This window comes from Heteronotia binoei, chromosome 5 (assembly GCF_032191835.1).
Source record: "Heteronotia binoei isolate CCM8104 ecotype False Entrance Well chromosome 5, APGP_CSIRO_Hbin_v1, whole genome shotgun sequence".
Taxonomy (NCBI): Eukaryota; Metazoa; Chordata; class Lepidosauria; order Squamata; family Gekkonidae; genus Heteronotia; species Heteronotia binoei.
The window spans coordinates 17,319,757-17,342,383 of record NC_083227.1 but is presented as its reverse complement, the minus strand read 5'-3'; the positions used below and the strand labels follow the sequence as shown (position 1 = coordinate 17,342,383).

Sequence of the window (22,627 nt, the reverse complement as noted above, 5' to 3'; positions counted from 1 at the left end):
GCTCTTCCCACTTACAGCCCCACCCCCGTTACCCCCTTTCTTTGTGAAGCACTTGTTCTGACCCTCATAATACCACCTCTTGCTGGCACTGCCTGACTCTCATTTTGCTCCCTCTAAGCCCTTTATCCTCCTGGCTGAAGCCTGAGCGCACCCAGGTTTGATGTGCCACTGCTGCTGGCCAAACCAGCTGGGGTGAGACTGGCTGGTTCCATAGGTCACCCTTCTTGGCTAGTCTGGCCCCAGTCTGGAATACAGAGCCCCTCCCATTGTGCCTGATGGAGTTAAGGCCAGCAGAACTCCTGATTGGCCAGGCAGGGCCACCACCCCCATTTGATGCAGCCAAAGAGCTAGCTGTAGGGAAGGAAGGCTCACTGCTTCCCAGTTGTTGCCCTGACAACTGCTTGGGATGCCCTTGGCCTGGAAAGAGTATTGAGAGAAGGTTTCAACTTGCTCGGTAGAGTTGGAAGATGATACAGCCTGCAAACTATGACCCATCTGGAACTATGACCCATTTTGGAGCATGTCACTCTTTAAGTATCCTGGCTGAACAGCTATTGGGAGGCCCACCCCCTCTGTGTATCTATCTAGTCCACTTTTAAAGACCTAGGGGCACACACACTGAATAATAATAATCCAAAGTCAAGTTTAAGGAAAAATCTTTGAAAATCTGCAGCCAGATGTGTAATAGGCCAATGCCACAGCCTCCAACGCATCTGTTTTCTCCAGAGGAACTGATTTCTTTAGTCTGGAGATGTAATTCCAGGGGATCCCCAAATCCCACCTGGAGGCTGGCATCCCTAAATCCTGGTGGCTAGAAGCCAGCGTTAGGAGACAGCTCTGGCCTGCATGACCCACTGTGGACATCACAGGACAATCAATCGGGAAAAACAGGATCTTTGATAGCTGGGCTTCTAGTCTGACCCATCGGAAACTCACTTGCTATGCGCAAGTCACCATCAGGAACTAACGGATCAATGAACTGTGTTCTTAGATGCTTGTATCTTTAGCAGAAAAAAGGGCATGCTCTATGGTTGTTATCAGAGTTATCACCTCACTCTTTGACATTTTATGGCTGGCTCCACCTTCTGTGGCAGCCATTTTGTGTCTGTGCCCACCACCCTGTGTCAGAATTCCAAAGGTGTCCACAAAATCAAAAAGGTTGGGGACCTCAGGCCTAGGCTATTTATAAATATAATGTTCCACTACTGTTGCTTCAGTGAATGATAAAGAGGCAGCTATTTGTAAAGCTTTGGCTACAATGAGCTACTTTTCTGTTCTTCTGTCTGTAATGGAGTACAGCGCTGTAGCTTATCCACACTCTGCCCACAGTCTCTGCCCTTTTATTGTTTCTCATCAACCATATATGTTCCCTGTCATGTAATAAGGCTGGATTTCTTATAAAAGCTTTTGCCACAGTCTGAACAATTCTGTGGTTTCCTGCCTGTGTGTACTCTTCTATGCCTTATCAAATGAGAGCTGGTGCTGAAGCTTCTCCCACACTCAGAGCACTCGTATGGCTTCTCTCCTGTGTGAGTTCTCTGGTGCACAATCAGTTCCCCTTTCTGAATGAAGCTTTTGCCACAGTCAGAGCACTTGTACGGCTTCTCTCCGGTGTGGGTTCTCCTGTGCCTGGTCAGGGAGGCATTGTGACTGAAGCTCTGCCCACAGTCAGAGCACGTGTACGGTTTCTCACCTGTGTGTATACCCTTTTGTGGATTATAAGGTTTGATGTGGTGCTGAAGCTTTTCCCGCACTCTGAGCACTCGTAGGGCCTCTCCCCTGTATGCATCCTCTCATGGAACATCAGGTTTGTTCTTCCATTGGACACCTTCTCACAAAATGAGTATTTGAAGGGCTTTTCTCCCTTCTGCATTCTCTCTCTGTCAAAAAAAGGCAAGTGATAAGAGAAGCGTTTACTGTACTCAGTGGTTGTCCTTTCTCTTTTATCATTCCTCTGGCTTCCTCTTGGAAGAGCATTTCCTTTAAGTTTCCATTATGTTCCTCACACTGAGAGGTTTCCTCCGCTGTCTTCCCTGGAAGACTTTCCTTGTTATGATTTTGTCTGTGCTTATGTCCATGCATATCTTTTTCCTCAGGATCTTGGAAAAATGTCTCTTGATATCTTTTACAATATATGTTGCCAACATTCATGTAGCCAGGTCTTCCTGACTGAAGATCTTCCTTTTTTGTCCTCACTTGCCCATCAGAGGCTAGAACAAAGAAGATCATGACGATTTGTTTTTTTTTTAAATCAGCCTTTCATTTTTCCTCATTGATATGGCTACTGCAGAAAACCATTAATTGCCAGCAGTGGAGAGAAGGGCTAGAAAGGCCAGCCCTCTATTTTTATTCACTTCTATTACAAAAGACCACCAATTGTCATTAGAGGAGAGAAGAGCTAAGAAAATCTGCCCTCCATTTTCCCTCACTGGCCTGAAAGACCTTCAATAGATTTTAACCAAAGAAGCGGAGAAACCCAACTTTCCAAATAACTATCAGACTTCTCTTCCATGATGATCCTGAAAAGGATTTCATCTGGAATAGTTAAAAACTCTGCTAATATTTCAAATAAATTTATGGAACATTGGGCTTGTCATGTGCTGGGGCTGGGTCAGGTGAAGTCCAGGGGCAGTCCAAGGTCTGTAGCTGGGGAGCAACGAGGGTCCAATACGCCAAAACCGAATCACAGTCCAGGTATCGCAAGTCAAAGGTCCAGGAGCCGAAGTAGATGCTAGAACGTCAGGTAAGTGACTAGTTGCTTCCACAAAGCCTTCTCCCAAAGCCCACAGCTATATAGCCCTCTGCTGGCTGTTGCCCATTTGGATTAATTGCTGACTCAGAGGGTGGCCAGGATCCTGCTGGGACTCAAGCATCCTCACTCCTAGAGGAGCCAGGATCCTTTTAAAACTCAGGGCTCAGGGAGCGTCTTGCTCATGAGCGTGCCGCCCTCCTTCGGTCCCTGAGATCCTGACGCAGGCGGTCATGTACACGAGCCACCCGAGAGGGCGAGGCCGGGGGGCTTGGATCTTCTCCAGTAGGCGGCAGGGGCACGGGTGCAGGTGTCAGGGGTACAGTTTCTTCTGCAGGCTCAGCTTCTTCTGCAGGGTCCCCAGCACCCATGACAGGGCTATGGTCACAATATTCTGGAATTATAAGGCTATAGAGAGAATTCCTTATGTTTTCTTTGGGCTATTCTGAGCGATCTCTGGACCTGTTCAGATGCACGGTTTAATTAGGTGCCCCTGCTGTTTCTTACCGGATTAAAATGGCTGATCAGACAGCAACATCTGTCCCGGTAGTCAATCGTTGTCGCCCCCCCCCCCCCCGCTCAATCCTCCAAACCAGATTATTTTGTTACCTGCTCCTTTGTTTTTTGAATTCTCCAGTTTCACCTTGTATTTTCTCCTTCTGGATAGTTCTGCTACAATATTAACCAACTTCCAGATGTCTGAAGACTGTCCCAGAGCAAAAGGAGCCTCAGACATCCAGTTTATAGTTGCCATTTTTTTTACTACTTAGCGATATGCGCATAACTGCATAACCACATAATGTTTCTGACCTATGCTCATGTTCCTATGCACATAATGTGTTTGTGCGCATTATGCACTTATTTGCATAATAGTGGGGGAAACAAAAAAAAAGAGAACTGCATGGTGCCATCATGTGGACGGCAGAAGACGGTTTCACCATGGACTGGTTCGAATTGCAGTATGGCAGTCTGATCAATAATATCCAGAACAAAGATATTTGGAACAGAACCGGGTCAGTTTAACATGGACTCAACATGCTGTGTGAACAGGGCCTATGTGTGGTATATTTTGAGAGATCACAGAATCAATGCAATTAAAATCATTGCTTACTGATGAGATATTTTTGTTGTTTATGATGATGGTACCATATTAATTTTTTATCAATGTTTTAATTGCACACTTTTTATTTTATGTAATTTGCCTTTTAATTATTTATAACATCCTTACCCAGAAGATTGTCCTTATCTTCATTCTCCTGCTTTGCCTCCAAGGAGAGATCCAGGTCCCTTGTGTCTGGAGGTTCTTGCTCTGATGTATGTGAATCTATACCCATGTTTTCCAAAAATTCTGGAATCTGAAAGCAGAGAGAGGTAGGCAAATCAGGACACAATTGAATATATGGAAGACTGAAAACCAGAGGTACTCGCCAAGTTTAGCTCCTCGCCTTCTGCACAAAGAAGATTATAGAAAGTACGCAGAAAATTCACTGAGGAGAAGGAGGAGGAGGAGAAGAAGAACAAGAAATTAGATTTACGTATATCCTGCCCTGTACTCTGAATGTCAGAGTCTCAGAGTGGTCACAATCTTCTTTACCTTTCCTGCCCATCCCCACAAAAGACACCCTGTGAGGCAGGTGGGGCTGAGAGAGCTCTTTACAGTAGCTGCCCTTTCAAGGACAACTCCTGCAAGATCTATGGCTGACCCAAGGCCATTCCAGCATCTGCAAGTGGAGGAGTGGGGAATCAAACTCGGTTCTCCCAGATAAGAGTCCACGCACTTAACCACTACACCCAGAGTACCAAGCCAGGCAAAGCTGGACTGAAGTCCAATTGGTTTCAGTGAGAAGTGAAAATGCTATGGCATAACCCTGTTTAGCTTTGGAGGGAACAACACTTTGGGGGCTAAAGTCAAGGAAATAATGAAAGCTATATAAAAGAAACCTCAAAGGGTGATTAACATGTGGAATTCACTGCCACAGGAGGTGGTGGCGGCCACAAGCATAGCCACCTTCAAGAGGGGTTTGGATAGAAATATGGAGCAGAGGTCCATCAGTGGCTATTAGCCACAGTGTGTGTGTATATATAAAATTTTTTGCCATTGTGTGACACAGAGTGTTGGACTGGATGGGCCATTGGCCTGATCCAACATGGCTTCGCTTATGTTCTTATGTTCAACTAAGTATAAGTCCTTTAGATTCAAATAGTCTTGCCAGTTCCCTAGTCAGGGATGGAGCGTTTCCCACACCCATGTCCTGCTTCCTGCTGCCACAAACCTGGCAGTGTCACATGCATGTTTATGTCACTTCCCATCAAAATCCAGGAGGACAGCTCAAGAAATTGCCAGAAACGTCTTTTTTTAAATTATCCTAAATTATCAGAACCAAGAGCTGAATTGATCTTCCTGTTATTTAATCAGAACTCTCTTTCTCCAGAAACAAAATCATCCTGGCTACTCAGAGACAAAGATAAACAAACCACTCTGTGTGTGGAAAAAAATTTGGCAGCTGTTGTTAAGTTACACAATAACTAACTTTTAGGTTCTCCTCCCATGGGATGAGGGTTTGCTGTTTATCACTCAGGCTGTAAAAACAGAAAGAAGTAAAAGTAAAGAAACTCCATGGCCGTTTTCGCACTAGCGTTTGCTCCGTCGTAGCGCCCCATTTACCTCCGGATCTTCTCTTGGATTTCGCACATGTTGCTCCGGCGCTGCGGTTTGCTCCGGCGCTACAGGGATTTTACGCCGGAGTATGTTTTCCAGCATGTTGCCGGAGTTTCCGAAAAACCGGAGTTTCCGAAAAACCTCCGGATCCACTCCGGATCCACTCAGCGGATCATGGTAAAACCGAAGATGATGATTCCTAAAGCTACTGATGTCATTTACGTGATTTCACTAGAAGCGATGTGCACACATTGTTGCACCCCAGCCCATGTCCCAAACCTCCCATCAGTTGCCAGATGTGTGTGGTCTGCTGGTGTGAATGTCAAAACTTCACCTTTTATTCTGCTCTTTTCACATGATAAGTCTCCAGCAAGAAGTCATCTGCAAGGGCCACTGCCTGGCTGCAGGTTTCTGGATCACATTCCCTGACTCAGGCCTGCATTTGCAGAGGCAGAATAATCTGGAATTGCTCCAGGACCAGCAGTTCTAGGATCTGCTCCTTGCTGTGCCACTCGGGCCTCAGCCAATGATAGCCCAGTTCTCTGAGTCAGCTGTAGGTATCTTGGGAGCCCTCGGCCACTTGGTAGCGAAACTGCCTGAACCACTGGCGTCATAGCTCCAAGCTGACAATGTCCTCCTTATTAAGAATCTCTTCCTTCACTTTCATGGACAGATCCAGCTTTTAATGGGTTCCTCCCGTTGGCATAACACACTCTTCCCCAGGCCACTGATGAGAATCCTCTGCTTCTGTGACTGAGATCTGGATATTTTCACTGTATTCTGCTGACTGAAGGTGAGGTGGAAGTGGGTTTTTGCATGGCAAATATGAGGCTTGCACAGTCTTCAGGAACTCTTGCCGTTGGGATTCCCAGTCTTGTGGAAGGTCCTCAACTGGGTCTGGTTTAACTTGCTGCAAAACTGTGCTGCTCAGAAGCTCCTCTCTCCAAGCTCTTCCCCTCGCCTCCATTTTTTTTTCATCCCTGGAAAGAAAACGGAGGCTTGATGAGCCCAGGGTAGAGTTGACACCTCCTTCTGGGAAATTCTTGGATGTTTGGGGACAGTGCCTGTGGAAGAGGAAATTTGGGGAAGGATTTCTTCTAGAATCTATGGTATACCATATATATGCCCTCCAAAGCTGACACAGTTTCCAATGGAACTGATTTCTGTAGCTGTGATTCTAGGATAACCCCTGTAGGTTGGCAATCCTAGTCTTGGGTGATACAAAGGAAGCAAAAAGACCCCCTGCCTGCATTTTTAAAAGAAAAATGACAAAAACATTACTTCAGAAACTTAAAATTGGAAAAAATTACCAGGAAAAGATGTCCCATCTCCAGATGAATGCAGAAAAAAGGCTGTGGTTGCAATGAACACTAAAAGTAGTTCCAAATGGAAACATCAAAGACAATATTGGGTGATTGACATGTGTTAGAAGGCAAGGATGCTTGCTAGTAAGACTTCAGTCTGGAGTCTAATGCACGTGATCTATGACAGTTCCTGACAGCTTCCCTTAGCAGGTGCATACCAGTTCTGTCCAGAGTACTTGTGCCTATGCAGAATGACTCAGCACTGTGTGCTGATTGGTGCTTGTATATAGCTATATGTATATAACTGGGAAGAGTCTATGCAGTGTATCTCTGCTCTCAAACGTGTTGTTTGGCGAAGCACTTTGTCCAGTGTATTCCAGAACAACTATAACTTGTAAATCTGTAAATAAATGTAAATAGTTAGCACAAGTCAGTGTGCTGTCTATCATTAAGCCTCACAAATCCAGAGCATTCCAGTGAATACGCCAACACAGCTGGAATGCATGGAATTGGTTTAAAAAGCTGTCTATTATTAAGCCTCACAAATCCAGAGCATACCAGCAAATATGCCAACAGGGTTATGGGCCCAGCACGCTTCCGCTGCGCCGCGATCTGGAGGTTCTGAATGAGGCTGAACTGCTGTGGTGACCTGTGACTGAGTGGATGTCTGCAGCTGCTGCTTCTGGAGCTGAGGAGAAAGACGTGCTCAGCCAGGCTCCTGATAACAGCTCGGAGGACGGGAGTGATTCTGAGGACCAGCTGCCGGACGGAGACGACAGCATGGCCCAGGCACCGACTGCTCTGCTGGTGGAGAAGCTCACTTCTACTAATTATAATGTGTGGGCTCTTTGCATGGAACATTATCTGAAACGTGAAGGTCTGTGGCTGTATGTCGACGCTCCCCCAGACCCTGCAGCTGCTGGAGACGATGTCAAGGATGAAAAAGCTCTTGTGACCATTGTTTTGAGTGTGGCAAATGACCAGCTTGTGCACGTATCTGGTAAGCTGAAGGCTAAACAAGTGTGGGACAGTCTGAAGACTGTGTACATGCAAAGCACAGCTGGGTCTCTGATAGCAATTACCCATCACATGTACCGGACTGTAATGAGACAGGGGGAGTCTGTGTGGGCTCATTTAAACATTTTGGCTGAATGCTTCCAGCAACTGGAGCAGCGTGGAAAAACTGTACTAGATGAAGATAAAGTGTTTATCATTCTCAGTTCCCTGTCAGTGGATTACAATATGCTGATAACTTCACTGGAATCTACAGAAGCAAACAGATTAACCTTGGCTTACGTCACTGGATGCCTGCTGGAAGAGGAAAACAAGCAGAGGGAGTTGCGTTCCTCAGAGATGTGGCAGCGTTCCAAAGTGGAGGAGGCAAAAGGGGCCAGCTGCGAGACCAGCCGAGCAGAAAGTAAAAAGCATGGAGCATCTCAAGTTGCTCTGAAAGTACGCAGATGCTTCTGCTGTGGGTCTCCAAAGCACCTGAGATGATCGTGGCCGGAGTGGAAGAAGAGAGGCAGACCTGGAAGGCTGCCCCACAGTTCTTCACACAGCCAGAAGGCCACATTGGTGGTCACAGATGTGGCTGCTGCACGTGGGACGTGGATTTTAGACTCAGGAGCATCTCAGAACTTTTGCAGAGACGAATACCTGCTTCATGACATTCATTCCTCAACATTACAACATGTGAGTCTAGCTGATGGCAGGAACTCTGCTGTATGGTGTCAGGGAAGTGTCACCTTCCCAGCACTTCAACACACATTTAAAGAAGTGCTGTGTGTTCCTGCTCTTGAAAACAATTTACTAAGTGTGCTTGCTTTGGACAAAGCTGACATTACTGTGACTTTTGCCAGCAATTCATGCAAAATGGGAGGGACGGTGGCTCAGTGGTAGAGCATCTGCTTGGGAAGCAGAAGGTCCCAGGTTCAATCCCTGGCATCTCCAAAAAAGGGTCCAGGCAAATAGGTGTGAAAAAACCTCAGCTTGAGACCCTGGAGAGCCACTGCCAGTCTGAGAAGACAATACTGACTTTGATGGAACAAAGGTCTGATTCAGTATAAGGCAGCTTCATATGTTCATATATGTTCATAAAATAATGAAGGGTGGTCGAGTGTTTGCTGTGGGAAGGTTGCAAAACAATGTCTATGTTATAGAAAATTTATCTGTGGGAGCACAGGTGGTAACTAACACAAAAACTCATGATAATTGTGTGCATTTGCTCCACCGAAGCCTGGGGCATGCCAGTTTTAACATTATAAGAGGTTTGCACTAATCTTAGTTGATGATTTTTCCAGATTCTCATGGGTGTATGTGCTCAAAAAGAAGTCTGAGGTGTTCACAACAATAAAATATTGGGCACGCAAGGTACAGAAACAAGTAGGGATGTGCAAAAACAAAAAAATCTGGTAGTACACGTATTTGGAAATATACGGGGGGGGGGGGGGGAATACAGAATCCCGTATATTTCTGAATTCCATAGTTGGAATAGCTGCATGTACGGTAGATAAGCGGCTATTTCCGAATATACGGCCCCATTATACCCTATGGGCCATTGAAATCAATGGCAAATAGGGTATATTTGAAGCTGCCTGGAGGGGAGGGGGTTTGAGGGAGAGCCCCCAAATTTGCAGGGGACCTGCAGGGGACTCTCCCCTACAAACCCCCCAAGTCCCAAAAAGATTGGGCCAGGGGGTCCAATTCCTGGGGCACCCAAAGCCAAAACTAACTTCACACCAGAGAATCTCTATAGGAACCAAATGCACTATATGCATCTATCTACTCTATGAACCCTGCCACACAAAACACAATCTGCTCAAGGTCTGCTCTGCAGACCTGGCTGCAGCAAACCCGGATGCCAGCTCTCCAGCCCTGTCCCAAAGAACGTGGGGAGAGCTGGCCAAGCACAACAAGCATGCTGGCTCTGGGTCTCTCACCCAGGTGCCAGCTTCCCTGCCACAGAACACACAATCTACAGATGCCAGCTCTCCAGCCCTGCCCCAAATAACGCGGGGAGAGCTGGCCAAGCACAACAAGTATGCTGGCTCTGGGTCTCTCAGCCAGGTGCCAGCTTCCCTGCCACAGAACACACAATCTACAGATGCCAGCTCTCCAGCCCTGCCCCAAAGAACATGGGGAGTGTTGGCCAAGCACAACAAGCATGCTGGCTCTGGGTCTCTCACCCAGGTGTCGGCTTCCCTGTCCAGAGTACTTGTGCCTATGCAGAATGACTCAGCACTGTGTGCTGATTGGTGCTTGTATATAGTTATATGTATATAACTGGGAAACATCTATGCAGTGTATCTCTGCTCTCAAACGTGTTGTCTGGTGAAGCACTTTGTCCAGTGTATACCAGAACAACTAAACTTGTAAATCTGTAAATAAATGTAAATAGTTAGCACAAGTCAGTGTGCTGTCTATCATTAAGCCTCACAAATCCAGAGCATTCCAGTGAATACGCCAACACAGCTGGAATGCATGGAATTGGTTTAAAAAGCTAGCAATTTTTTACACAGCAGTAGAGCTTAAGAAGTTTCTCTGTACACTGCTGGTCAACTTGGTCCAAGGGCAACAGGAACTCTCTGCCTCTCTCTCTCTCTTTCCCTCCCTTCCTGATGCCTTTGCATAGCATTACTCTGGGAATTTGCAGCAGCCTGTCCAAGGTTGAAAATCCAAAAAGGTAAATTTCAAGCTAGAAAACGAAAATCAGAAAGGCACCTGCACTTTTCACAACCCTCCCCAGTTATCACACTGAGGGAGCCTCTCTAGGCATTGGAGCTCTGTGTCTGTTAATCCCTTCAGCTTCTCAAAATAAAGAAGCTGGCTCTTTGTGGTTACAGGTTTTGTGTTTGGAAAATATCAGTACAGAAAGTCAGGCTTCCCTACTTCCTTCCCCATCTGTAATAAAAGGCTTCCCCACCTGTAAAAAAAAAAGTTTAGATTTCCTAATTTTGGAGCAATTGAGGATTTGCAGATTTTTCCAGGAGAGTGCCATCCATTGCTTAAAGTCATGAGGAAGGGAGAACGTGAATCAGGGTGAAAGAGGAAGGGGACCTAGAAAAGTAGGAAAACCTTGGCTAGAAGGCAGCCTAGAATGAGAGATGACCCCTAGCCCCCCTCCAGAAAATCAAAGGGAGTGTGTGGTCTTGCCAGGTCCCTTGGAACAGCCAGTGGGGGATGGGGGGTGAATTTACCAGGAGTAGGGAAGAATGCCAAAAAAACCATGACAAGACCAGGCACGTTGGGGTGATGCTCTGGTTTGGGGGCAAAACTCTATGGTAGAATTAGCTTCTACCATAGAGTTTTGCTTAGAAACCAAAGGTCGTCCTTCATATGCCTATGTCACTTCCTGGTCACATAGGCACACCGTGTCTATTTTCAGCATTCTTCCCTGCTTAAGAGGGGGATCAATTAATGCTAAAGTTGCTTATGAAGTAATCTATGAAGGTTGTTATCTTGAACCATTTTTCCTAAATTTTGTTTATGTGATGCTGGCATATTGAGATTTTTATTGATCAAATTCTATGGGGCCTGAAAGCAGGGACCCCCCCACCCCCCCCCCCCACCCTGCCAGGGGGTCTGGCACTCACCTTATCAGCAATACTGTAATATGGTTGCCGACTTCTAGGTGGGTTTCTAAGCAAACTAAGGGACCATGGGATATGGAATATAGAAAATCACCAAACAACCTCTGTGTAATATATAACAGTAACCTCTTATTCTACAGGACCAGTAATTAGATATTGCATAATTTTAACATTGATAACTTCTTTTCCAATCTTATTCCAATGTTTAAGTTCACACAATAGTTATCAAGGTTCAACATTTCTTCAACATTACATTAAAGAGTGCACTCTCTCCATTTACAATAATATTGAGACAGTTAGAAATAATATAGAGTGTAAATAATATAGAGACACTCTCAGTGAGGGACAAATTTCAACATTCTTTCACATCAACTATGGATTTGAGTCACCCACCACAGACACTTACAATTCCATGGCTGATGTGCAAGAATGTTGAAATTTGTCTCTCACTTAGTGAGAGTTGAACAAAGTAGGAGTCAAGTTGTTTAAGACCAACAAAGTTTTATTCAGAATGTAAGCTTTTGTATGCATGCACACTTCTTCAGATGGGGGGGGGATAGGGTACAGTGAAACTTGAGAGAAACAAAAATGAATATTCAGGCTTCCTAAAGCTTCTTATAGAAGTCAAGCCTGGTTAATCACAGGAGAGGAACAGTCATGAATGCTTACACTGTGACAAGAACCTCCTATACTACAGGAATCCTGATCAAACACAGGAGAGAAACTGAAGGAATGTTCAGTCTGTAGTAATAGGTTCAGTCAGAAAATCCCTCTCATCACACACTACTCGAAGCATGGTGTGGTGGCTATATGGGGCACAGCCTTTTTTCTGATATTATGGTACTACAAAATCCAGCTCCATCTTTTCCAACTAGTGCCAAGGCATTGACAAAATTTCCCTCTTTCCCTAGAGTTTTTGCAGTGCCTTGATTTGCTTTAACGTGCCACTTTGTGTGCTGCTGGCATATTCCAGCTCTGACCAGCTTTCCTGCTTTTAAATGGTTTGATGTATACTGAGTCTTTATTGAAGCACAGCGCGTTTTTTCTTTGTACTTCTCTGGTTCAAAAAGAATTCAACCACGATGTTTTAACGTTACATCTGGAAGAGACTTTCTATGTACAGAATTTAGAGTTGTCAACTCTGGGTTGGGAAATTCCTGGAGATTTGGGAGTGGAATCCCGGAGGGCAGGGTTTGAGGCGTGGAGAATAATGCCATGACAGTTATTTTTTCCTCCCAGAGAATTAATCTCTGTTGTCACTAGCAAAAAAAGAAGACATATTTCCTGACTGATTACTTCAAACAACTGATCATTATGACAAATCTCCCTACTATTGGAATAACAAATTTATTTAATGGGACTTAATATTGTACCTCAGAATTTATTTTACAAGAAATTGATTTATTTTTGATCTTGAACTAATTTTGTTTATTCTGCTATATTGACTGCTAGACCTTGTAGTTGTCATTAACATTAGACTGATCCTGTCTTTGTAAAATGTATGGACATGTCATCGCTGTATTGATAAACATTCAATAAAGTTTGTTTATTTAAAAAAAAACAAAATCTCCCTACTATTAAATCCCCCTACTATTTAAACTGAAGCTTGCCTCCACTGGGGGATTATAGGACAAAACAGGCTCAGCCTCCCAACCCCAAAAGAGGACATTTTTATTATTCCAAAGAGATCATCTGGTAACCTTACCTGTCGTCTGAAGATCAACTGCAATTTCAGGAGATCTCCAGGTCCTACCTGGAGGTTGGCAAGCCTATTAAAATCCATTTTTAAAAAAAGACATTCAGCTTACTCCCCCTTCCGCTCAGGACCAGATAGGCAAAATAATTCCACATTCTTTTTTTTTTTTTAATGAACACGGGAATGGGTTAACCAGACGAAGCTGTTTCGCCTAGAGAGGCCCTGGCAGGGGCTTCCTTTTCCTGTCCTTCTGCATGGTTTTGGGAAGAGGCAGCCTTGGGGACTGACGTGCAACTTTGGCTTTGCAGCGGTGCTGATTCCCAGGGGCTTGCAGCGTCTCCCAGAGAGGTAAACGGGGAAGGAACGGGATTTTTTGAAACGGAGACGTGGCGATGGGCAGGAAGGAAAGCCGAGGAAAGGTCATTGATCTTGGAGGACAGGAAAGTGGGGCTGCAGCAGGAACAGGATTCCCTCCCAGAGGGAGGTTGGGGAAAACCAGCTGGGAGCTGTCCTCCGGATCAGGAACGCCCGTGGAGCAGCAGGATTCGTCCCGCACACCTTTTTCCACCCAAACCAGGGCAGAGCTCCATGCTTTAAAAATACGGGGGCTGGGAAAAAGCGGAAGGAAAGGAGGGTTTTGAGATTAGTAGGCATCAGTGGTGGGGACAAAGAGGAGATACGTGACTTTGTAAGAGAGAGCCAATGCAGACATGCAAGGCTTTCCAGCGGCGCTCCTGAAACGGGCATAGCTTTAAGGGAACATGACAGCAAGCAGATGTGCAAGCCGCTGCAAGGTGCCTGTTGTCAGAGTTTTTTGCGGGGAGGGGGATGCGGTTTCGCTCCTGTCCACACGGACATGATATTACTTTCCTGGATGTCCTTCTATTTCCCACCACAGCCCTGAGCTGGCTAGCCAGATCTCAGAAGCTAAGCAGGGTTAGCCCTGGCTAGTATTTGGATGGAAGACCTCCACAAAAATGCTTTGAATAAATAATAAATTAATTTTCCTCCCAGCCTGGCTCACTTACAGGATCAAAAGTTCTGCTGGGAGAAAACCTGTTTTCTAACAATGGAGCACAATGATGTTAGGTAGAAGAGGGTCAAGGTTAGCCCCTCTCACCTGTGTACTGCTGTGAGAAGAGATTTTGCACGTGAACAGGCAGAAAGGTGAATGAAGACATTTAGATGCCCTCCTGATGTCTGGCTTGGCTTTTACGGATCTGGTTTAAATTTGAGACTGCGCTACCAAGAAGAATTTCACTGTATGGAGTTGCGCACATTCATGTCCTGTTTAAAGCAGATAAAGAACAACACATCTGGATTTGAAGAGTAGGTAGGCAATGTGTTGGCATGGTAACATTGCATGTAGAATGTCTAGTGGTTTGGGTTGAACATAATTGATGGGTTCCCTGGAGAGCTGGCTGAGACATTTTCTAAATAACAGGTTTTGGCCTTATTTTGTAAGCCACCTCAGGGGGGTCTCTGAAGCAGTGGCATAAGCATTTCCTAAAAAAAATAAATAGTAAAGAATCTGGGTGTATAGAATATTGCATGGGTAAAGTCCCCTGGCCTGCTTGGTGTCAGGTGTAATCAAAATGTATGAAGAGCGTAAAATCTGCTTTAAAAAAGCATACTAAATAATATGTACTTACTTACTTCATTTATATACTGCCTTTCTCCCCACTGGGGATCCTTGTCCCTCATTCTCCTTTCCTTCCTTTTATTCTAGCTTTGCTTATAAATTAATTGATTTATTAAAAGATTCCTAGACCACCTTTCCTCACTTAAAATGTCCATTAAAAGAATATAAACCATAAAGTGGCCTTGAAAACATGAAACTGCCCTATACTGAATCAGACCTTTGGTCCACTGAGGTCAGTATTGCCCACACAGACTGGCAGTAGTTCTCCAGGGTCTCTGGCTGAGGCCTCTAACATCATCTACTACCTGATCCTTAACTGGAGATATCAGGCATTGAACTTGGGACCTTCTGCATGCCAAGCAGATGCTCTACCACTGAGCCACAGTCTTGTTGTTCTCCACAGAAAAGGTCAAAATTTGCAGCAGGATGAAGAAGTGAACAGTGACTCACGAAAGTTCATGCCCTGCCACAAATTCTGTTAGTCTGTATGGTGCTACTAGGCTCTTACTCTTTTCCACAGAAAAAAAGCAGGAAGAGACTGCAGCCATTTTCAGTGCTATGTAGGCCCCCATTTTTTCCTCTGTCAATCTTACTTTCCTGCCATCGTCTCTTTTAAGAGATCTTTCCTTGGATGTTCTCTGGTTTCTATGGCAGCTGCCATTAGCACAGAGCTTGCCTTCACTCCCACTATGGAACTAGACTTTGTTCTACCAGAGTGCTAGTGAAATTTTGCACTTTCCATTTTGGGCATCACAGTTGACTGTGTGTGTGGGGTGTGTGTGTGGGGGGGTTATCAGTCAAAAAGAACTATCAAGACGGTAAGGGGGAATTTGAACACAGAACATGAAAGGAAAGGTTGAGGGAAGTTGGTATGTTCAGGTGGGGGGGAGAAGGAAATTAAGGAGGAACATAAATCTCATCTAATGTACTTTTTAAAAATTACAGATTGAGAACTTTTTTCTTCACTCTACCCCTGCAAGAAAAACAATACAAGACATTACATTTAGCCTGGCCTTCAGTTAATCTTTTATCTTAGAAACAGATTGTGAGAGAGTTGTTGACAAAAGATAACTGTGGAAAGGACATTTTTGCCCTGATTGAATCAGAATGCTTTTCTCCACACAGGATATAATTTCCAGTCCCAAAGCTGCCATCCAGTGCTGAAAATGGAAGGGCTGGATCCAGCAGGGCCTAAAGCTGAAAAGAGATCAGAGGCAGGAGAGGGAGACTTTCATCTTGTCCAAAATGGAGCCATCACCAGAGATCTGACCAGCGTAGATCCACAGCGAATCATACCAGAAACTGACAATGGGCTACCACAGAGATGGGAAGCCCAATGGCAGGCATTTCTGAAAACACAAGCCCCTCACTTGCCAAGGAAAATTCCAGAACTGTTTGGCCCCTTATCAGGAGAGGAGTCTCAGTTCTCCTTCTGGAGAGCTGACATGAGCCAGGAGCATAGGGCAAGTCGTGTTATCTACACCTTGCCAGACAGTGGTGGAGAGGACTGCAGAGCTAACAAAAGCATGACTTCTTTGAACATGAAAGAAGAGACTGTACATGAGGAAAACACCATCACCTTCGAGATGAGATGCTGGCACCAAGAGGCTGACAAAGCCCGAGAGGTATTTAACTGGCTCTGAAAACTTTTTTCACATATGGTTGAAGGCAGAGATAAACACACTGGAAATGTATGATCCTGGAAATCTGGATGTTTCTTTCTTACCTCTGACATGCAGAGCAAGATTAGGGGAGGTGGGAAGGGAAGGTCTGAACACCTAAACTAAGGAGGTGGCCCAGACTATTTTTCTTCCTATTGGTCTTCATGACCCATAGCAACCCCAGGCAGCTAAAAAACCCACAGTTTCCATCCTATGTTTTGAATCACTCACCCATCTAACTACTTCATGAGGTGCTGAACATAACCCAAACTTGGATTACACATCACTATTTATTATGGGGCTATATTTGTGGACGATCAGGGCTCTCTGTCTATGCTTGTCCCCAGGGCTTTTTTTGTAGCAGGAACTCATTTGTATATTAGGCCACACACCCCTGATGTAGCCAGTCCTCCTGGAGCTTACAGTAGGCCTTATACTAAGAGCTCTGTAAGCTCTTGTAGGATTGGTTACATCAGGGATATGTGGCCTAATATGCAAAGGAGTTCCTGCTATTAAAAAAGCTCTGCTTGTCCCAACCTTCCTGCACAGAGGTTCCCACTTTATTCCCTGCAACAATCCTGAAAGGCAGGTTATGTTGAAAGAGGGTGACTGGTCCGAGCACAACCAGGAAGCATCTTGGATAGGTAGATCACTGGACCCAGTTCTGTCCAGCCTACAGTTGCTCCATACTGCTTGTAATTGTTAGCCTTCACTCAGTGTTTCTAAATTTGCATTTCTGTTTTAGATGCCAGAATCTGATTGTTCTAAGGCAAAGCAGGATTCATCGGGCATGGTGAAGATGCAGACAGTCAAAAAGGAGGGTCACTTGAAGGCCACCTTGCTGGGTAAGGGTCATGGTCACAGTGAGGATCCTTCAATGTTGGAGAGGTTTCTATGTGGCTTCAGCATATCTCTATTTGCTTCTTTCAGTCCTGGCTCTATGTTGCTCATAGATTCTGGTCCCCTGAAGAAACACTTTCTGAAGGGTGAACTAATGTTCTGCAAACAAGTTTATATCTTTGAAATTCAGCTCTGCCAGCTGATGCTAAAGGAAGGTGGGGCAAGGATTTTTTTAAAATAAAGATGATTGTGGAGCATATGGCCCACCCCACATCATTTTTTCCTCACAGTTGGCTTTTTTCTGGACCTGCGGCCTAGGTTGGGGGGCGGTTCATAACGTATCTCTAGTCAGGATAGATTCCAGTTAAAATGTTGTGGGATGTAGAAGGGCTGTTATATAATTGACTGAGGGCCAAACTATAAGTGACTCCATTTTAGGAGCAAGTGTTCTTTGAAAATTGTTGCAAGGCCCTAATCTGGATTGGGCACACAACAGTTGGCCTCAGGAGTGCTTGTGCCCCCCTCCCCCCTCATCCTCACCTTCTAGTTTTTAAAAGGTGACGTGCCACATAGACAAATTCCAGTGCCTTTTCAAGTGCCAAAACAACCATGGGGGCCTATGGCTGTCATCAGTTGTAGTTTGGCCCTCAAATAATTGGTCTCTCTAGTTCAGTGCCAGCCAATTAGATGGGCATGAGCAGCAGCTGTCTTGGATCTTAAGCAAAGCAGGATCATCCCTAGCACTTTCTATCCCAGATCCTTTGAAGTAGAAGTTGCCAGGCTTCAAATCTGGAATCTTGATCTCTTTAACATAAATTGATTAATTTGCTTTATTCCCTTTGCAGAAGTTTCCTGTACAGGGCATGGATTATCTTATGGTTCTCTCTTTGTTCCGTCAGATTGTGACCAAAGGTCGGAGAATGAAGAGGAGGCATTTCTGGCAGAAAGGCAAAAGCAAACTGACATGAGTGGAGTATCTTTGGAAGGAGCCAAAAGCATGTCTTTCCAGGCTCATGAGATGGAGAAAATGCCTGGGAATCAACAGGGGACAGAAAATTGCCAGGAAAATGATCCATGGGCAATTAAAGAACATGCCTTTTTACACAGTTTACACAAAAGCACTTTGCAAAGAGGAATCTTGAGGTCTGAGGGAAAACAGATGGGCTCAGAGTACAGAAGGACCTTCTGTCAAAGCTGGGACCTACCTCAGATTCAGAAACTGCAAAAAGGGGATAGATTATACACATGCATGTACTGTGGGAAAGTAGCCAACAGGCGAGCAGACCTTATTGTGCATGAGAGAACTCATACTGGAGAGAAACCGTATGAATGCTCCGAGTGTGGGAAGAGCTTCAACACAACTTCTTACCTCACTAAACATAAAAGAATACACACTGGTGAGAAACCATATCAGTGCTCAGAATGTGGGCAGAGCTTCTGCCAGAAAGGCAATCTGGTTTCTCATGTGAGAATCCATACCGGGGAGAAGCCATACACTTGCACAGAGTGTGGACAAAGTTTCAGTCAAAGGAAAATCCTTGATAAACACTGGAGGATCCATACAGGGGAAAAACCATTTAAGTGTTTTGACTGCGGGCAAAACTTTAGTCAAACATCTCATCTCCTGACACATCGGAGAACCCACACAGGAGAGAAGCCGCACAAATGCTCAGACTGTGGGAAGAGCTTTAACCAAAAAGGAGACCTTGTTATACACAAGAGAAAGCATACAGGCCAGAAGCCGTATGAATGCTCTGAGTGTGGGAAAAGCTTCAGCACTAGTTATCAATTTATCAGCCACAAGAGGTTACACACTGGGGAGAAGCCATACACCTGTTTGGACTGTGGGCAGAGCTTTAATTGGAAATCTAACCTCATAACACACCGGAGAATCCATACTGGGGAGAAACCGTATGAATGTTCCATTTGTGGGAAAAGTTTTAGCGACAAGTCCTCCCTTACAAAACATGTGAGAACTCACACAGGGGAGAAACCATATAAGTGCTCAGACTGCGGGCAAAGCTTCAACTTGAAATCCAACCTTATTACTCATCAGAGAACTCATACTGGAGAGAAGCCATATAAGTGCTCTGAGTGTGGAAAAAGCTTGAGTCACAGGTCCTCTCTTACAAAACACATGAGAACCCACACCGGGGAGAAACCCTATGAGTGCTTTCGGTGTGGGAAAACCTTCATATCTAGTTCAGACTGCAGAAAACATGAAAGAGTACACACACGAGAGAAACCGTATAAACGTATGAGGAAAAGCCCACTTATCCCTCTGTTCTCGTGAACAGAAAATTCACATGTGAACCCAGAGCTCAAAGGCTGTTCATGTTGGGAAGGCCATGGCATGAAAACATTGTAAACATTTACTGTAGATTTAGCAGTTGCTTGGCCAATGTTCTCCGAAAAGAACATTTTTTTTTTTAAAGCAGGAATTAACTTTTTTTGCTGGGCTAGTATATTAAAACTTTATGTTTTTAGCAAAGTATTGTGAAATCTGAAATATTTTCCCACTCTTATTGATGAATGTGCTGCTACTAAAAGTAATTGGAGCAATGTTGAATTTTTCTTGTGCTTATTTTTTTCTAAAATAGATCAATTTCTCAGAGATTTGTTTTAAATTTATCATTATTTGCTGGCAGGTTAGAAATTTAAGTATGTAAATTGGTGAAATGTTTATATTTTAGGTGATGCATGTGCACACTGGCTATAGATTTTATGTTCAAACTTTTTTTGTAATCCTCACCTTCGAGTTTTTAAAAGGTGACATGCCATGTAGACAAATTTCAGAAGAGTAAGGGTGTTGAGGCTGCGCCTGCCTTGGAGCAATTACATAATGTAACCAAACTCTGGCCTGGATAGGTTCAGGTCAACTCAGTAACTCACAAGAACAAGAAGATATTGGATTTATATCCCGCCCTCCACTCCGAAGAGTCTCAGAGCAGCTCACGATCTCCTTTACCTTCCTTCACCACAACAGATACCCTGTGAGGTGGGTGGGGCTGAGAGGGCTCTCACAGCAGCTGCCCTTTCAAGGACAACTCTGCAAGAGCTATGGCTGACTCAAGGCCATGCTAGCAGGTGCAAGTGAAGGAGTGGGGATTCAAACCCGATTCTCCCAGATAAGAGTCCGCACACTGGCCCAAGAAAATGGCCCAAACTGGCCCAAGAAAATGAAGCAAAAAAAAAAAAAAAGATTTATTGAAGAAATTCAAGAAAAGTTATTAAAACCAAGGCATATAGATGAGCAGTCATAATGCATACCAAAATAACAAAGGTCTAACTGTGCTAATTACTTATGCTAACAGCTGCACTTTGGGTTGATACAGCTGATGCATGATGTTCTGTACAGAGTATCTTCAAGCAACAATATGGTGGGTAGATGAAGGGGGATAAAAAGGGAATGTTCTCTCTCTGCTGTAATCTATAGCAGGGGTGGCCAAACTATGGCTTGGGAGCCACATGTGGCTCTTTCATACATATTGTGTGGCTCTCAAAGCCCCCATCAGCCATCCTGGAGAAGGCATTTGTCTCTTTACATCACTTCTCCAAAGCAAGCCAGCTGGTGGCTTGGAGAATGCATTTAAAGTTGCTTTCTTTCAACTTCTCTCTCCCTCATCTATTTGCCTTCCTCTCTTGCAGCTCTCAACCATCTGGAATTCATTTCCTGCAGCTCTCAAACATCTGACATTCATGTCTTGTGGCTCTCAAACATCTGACATTTATTTTATGTGGCTCTTACATTAAGCAAGTTTGGCCATCCCTGGTCTATAGATTCAGGTTGGTAGCCATGTTGGTCTTAAGCAACAGAACAAAGTTTTGAGTCCAGTGGCACCTTTAAGACCAATCAAGTTGTATTCAAGGTATAAGCCAGGGGTGGCCAAATCAAGCAGACAAACCAGGATTTAAGCATGCAAACTGCAGTTCATGACATCTGAATACAGCCCTTACACATGGCAGGCAAAAAACCTGCAATATTTACAGCAGATTAAGGTTTAGAATCATAGAGTTGGAAGGGACCTCTAGGGTCATCTAGTCCAACCCCCTGCACAATGCAGGAAAATCACAAATACCTCCCCCTAAATTCACAGGATCTTTATTGCTGTCAGATGGCCATCTAGCCTCTGTTTAAAAACGTCCAAGGAAGGGGAGCCCACCACCTCCTGAGGAAGCCTGTTCCACTGAGGAATTGCTCTAACGGCCAGGAAGTTCTTCCTAATGTTGAGCTGGAAACTCTTGATTTAATTTCAACCCATTGGTTCTGGTCCTCCCTTCCGGGGCCGCAGAAAACAATCCCACACCATTCTCTATATGACAGCCCTTCAAGTATTTGAAGATGGTGATCATATCACCTCTCAGCCGCCTCCTCTCCAGGCTAAACATCCCCAGCTCCTTCAACCTTTCCTCATAGGACTTGGTCTCCAGACCCCTCACCATCTTTGTCGCCCTCCTCTGGACCCATTCCAGCTTGTCTATATCCTTCTTAAAATGTGGTGCCCAAAATTGAACACAAGACTCCAGGTGAGGTCTTACCAGAGCAGAGTAAAGAGATACCATCACATCACATGATCTGGACACTATTCTTCTGTTGATACAGCCCAAAATTGCATTTGCCTTTTTAGCCACCGCATCACACTGTTGACTCATGTTCAGCGTATGATCCACTAAGATCCCTAGATCCTTTATTAGTTTAATAAACATTAAATGGTGCAAGTTGTAGAGCAGAGGTCACCAGCCTTTTTGTTCCTCCGGGCATCTTTGGAATTCTGACAAGGGGCAGTGGTACAATCACAAAATGGCTGCCACAGGAGGTAGAACTAACCACAATATCTCAGGTTATATACAACTGATGGTAACTCTTCAACACTGCATGGAGAAGCCCTGTTTAACAGGAAGCCTTTTAATCTGTGCAGCCAATCAGAAACCCTGCCAGGAAAAAGACCACCTAGCCCTGTCCACTTTCTAAAAGTATTTGGCAAGCACCAGGAAAGGTGTGGGTGAGCACCATGTTGGGGACCTGGTCTTAGAACAAAGATTTCCAGCATGTAGGGGGGGGGGAAAGGAAATGAGCAGGTCCTTTTTTAATTCTCACAACTCTTCACTTTCTGAAGCCTTTTGCAAACTGCATGGAAAATAATGGGAAGCAGTGAACTCAGTTCAAAGTAGGGTTGCCAGCCTCCAGGTGGGGCCTGGAGATTCCTGCTTTTACAACTGATCTCCAGCTGGTAGAGATCAGCTCCCTGGAGAAAATGGCTGCTTTGAAGGGTGGACTCTGTGGCACTGGACCATGCTGAGGCCCCTCCCATCCCTAAACCCTGTCCTCTCCCAACTCCACTAAACCCTGTCCTCTCCCAAAGTTTTCAGGTGTTTTCCAACAATACTGCTCACCCAGTGACTTGGTTGAGACGACAGCACTCAAAGGCAGCAGTCTCCACACAACCCTCCTCAAAGAGGGGTGGGACATGAATTAGTGGCAGGGTA

The 22,627-nt window shown here is 44.8% G+C and overlaps 2 protein-coding genes across 2 annotated transcripts in view; one reads left to right on the top strand and one right to left on the bottom strand.

Moving 5' to 3' along the window:
* LOC132571772 (uncharacterized) overlaps positions 1 to 22,627 on the bottom strand; it is a 165,207-nt gene that overhangs the window by 43,287 nt on the left and 99,293 nt on the right. The window contains exon 18 of the mRNA XM_060238564.1: positions 1,388 to 1,699. Within this exon, the coding sequence (XP_060094547.1) occupies positions 1,388 to 1,699 (312 nt within the window). The remainder of the gene's footprint in view (positions 1 to 1,387; positions 1,700 to 22,627) is intronic.
* Positions 13,254 to 19,702, top strand: LOC132571086 (zinc finger protein 883-like). The gene is made up of 4 exons (XM_060237757.1): positions 13,254 to 13,345; positions 15,765 to 16,264; positions 17,046 to 17,145; positions 18,040 to 19,702. The coding sequence occupies exons 2-4, from the start codon at positions 15,806 to 15,808 to the stop codon at positions 19,431 to 19,433; spliced, it is 1,953 nt and encodes a 650-aa protein (XP_060093740.1). The 5' UTR covers positions 13,254 to 13,345; positions 15,765 to 15,805; the 3' UTR covers positions 19,434 to 19,702.

What these genes read in the sequence shown, in the direction of transcription:
- LOC132571086 (XM_060237757.1), top strand. Translation starts at nt 15,806, where the DNA reads ATGGAAGGGCTGGATCCAGCAGGGCCTAAAGCTGAAAAGAGATCAGAG. An exon ending in AGGCTGACAAAGCCCGAGAG is followed by an intron (nt 16,265 to 17,045) that starts GTATTTAACTGG and finishes TTTCTGTTTTAG; the next exon opens with ATGCCAGAATCTGATTGTTC. An exon ending in CTTGAAGGCCACCTTGCTGG is followed by an intron (nt 17,146 to 18,039) that starts GTAAGGGTCATG and finishes TTGTTCCGTCAG; the next exon opens with ATTGTGACCAAAGGTCGGAG.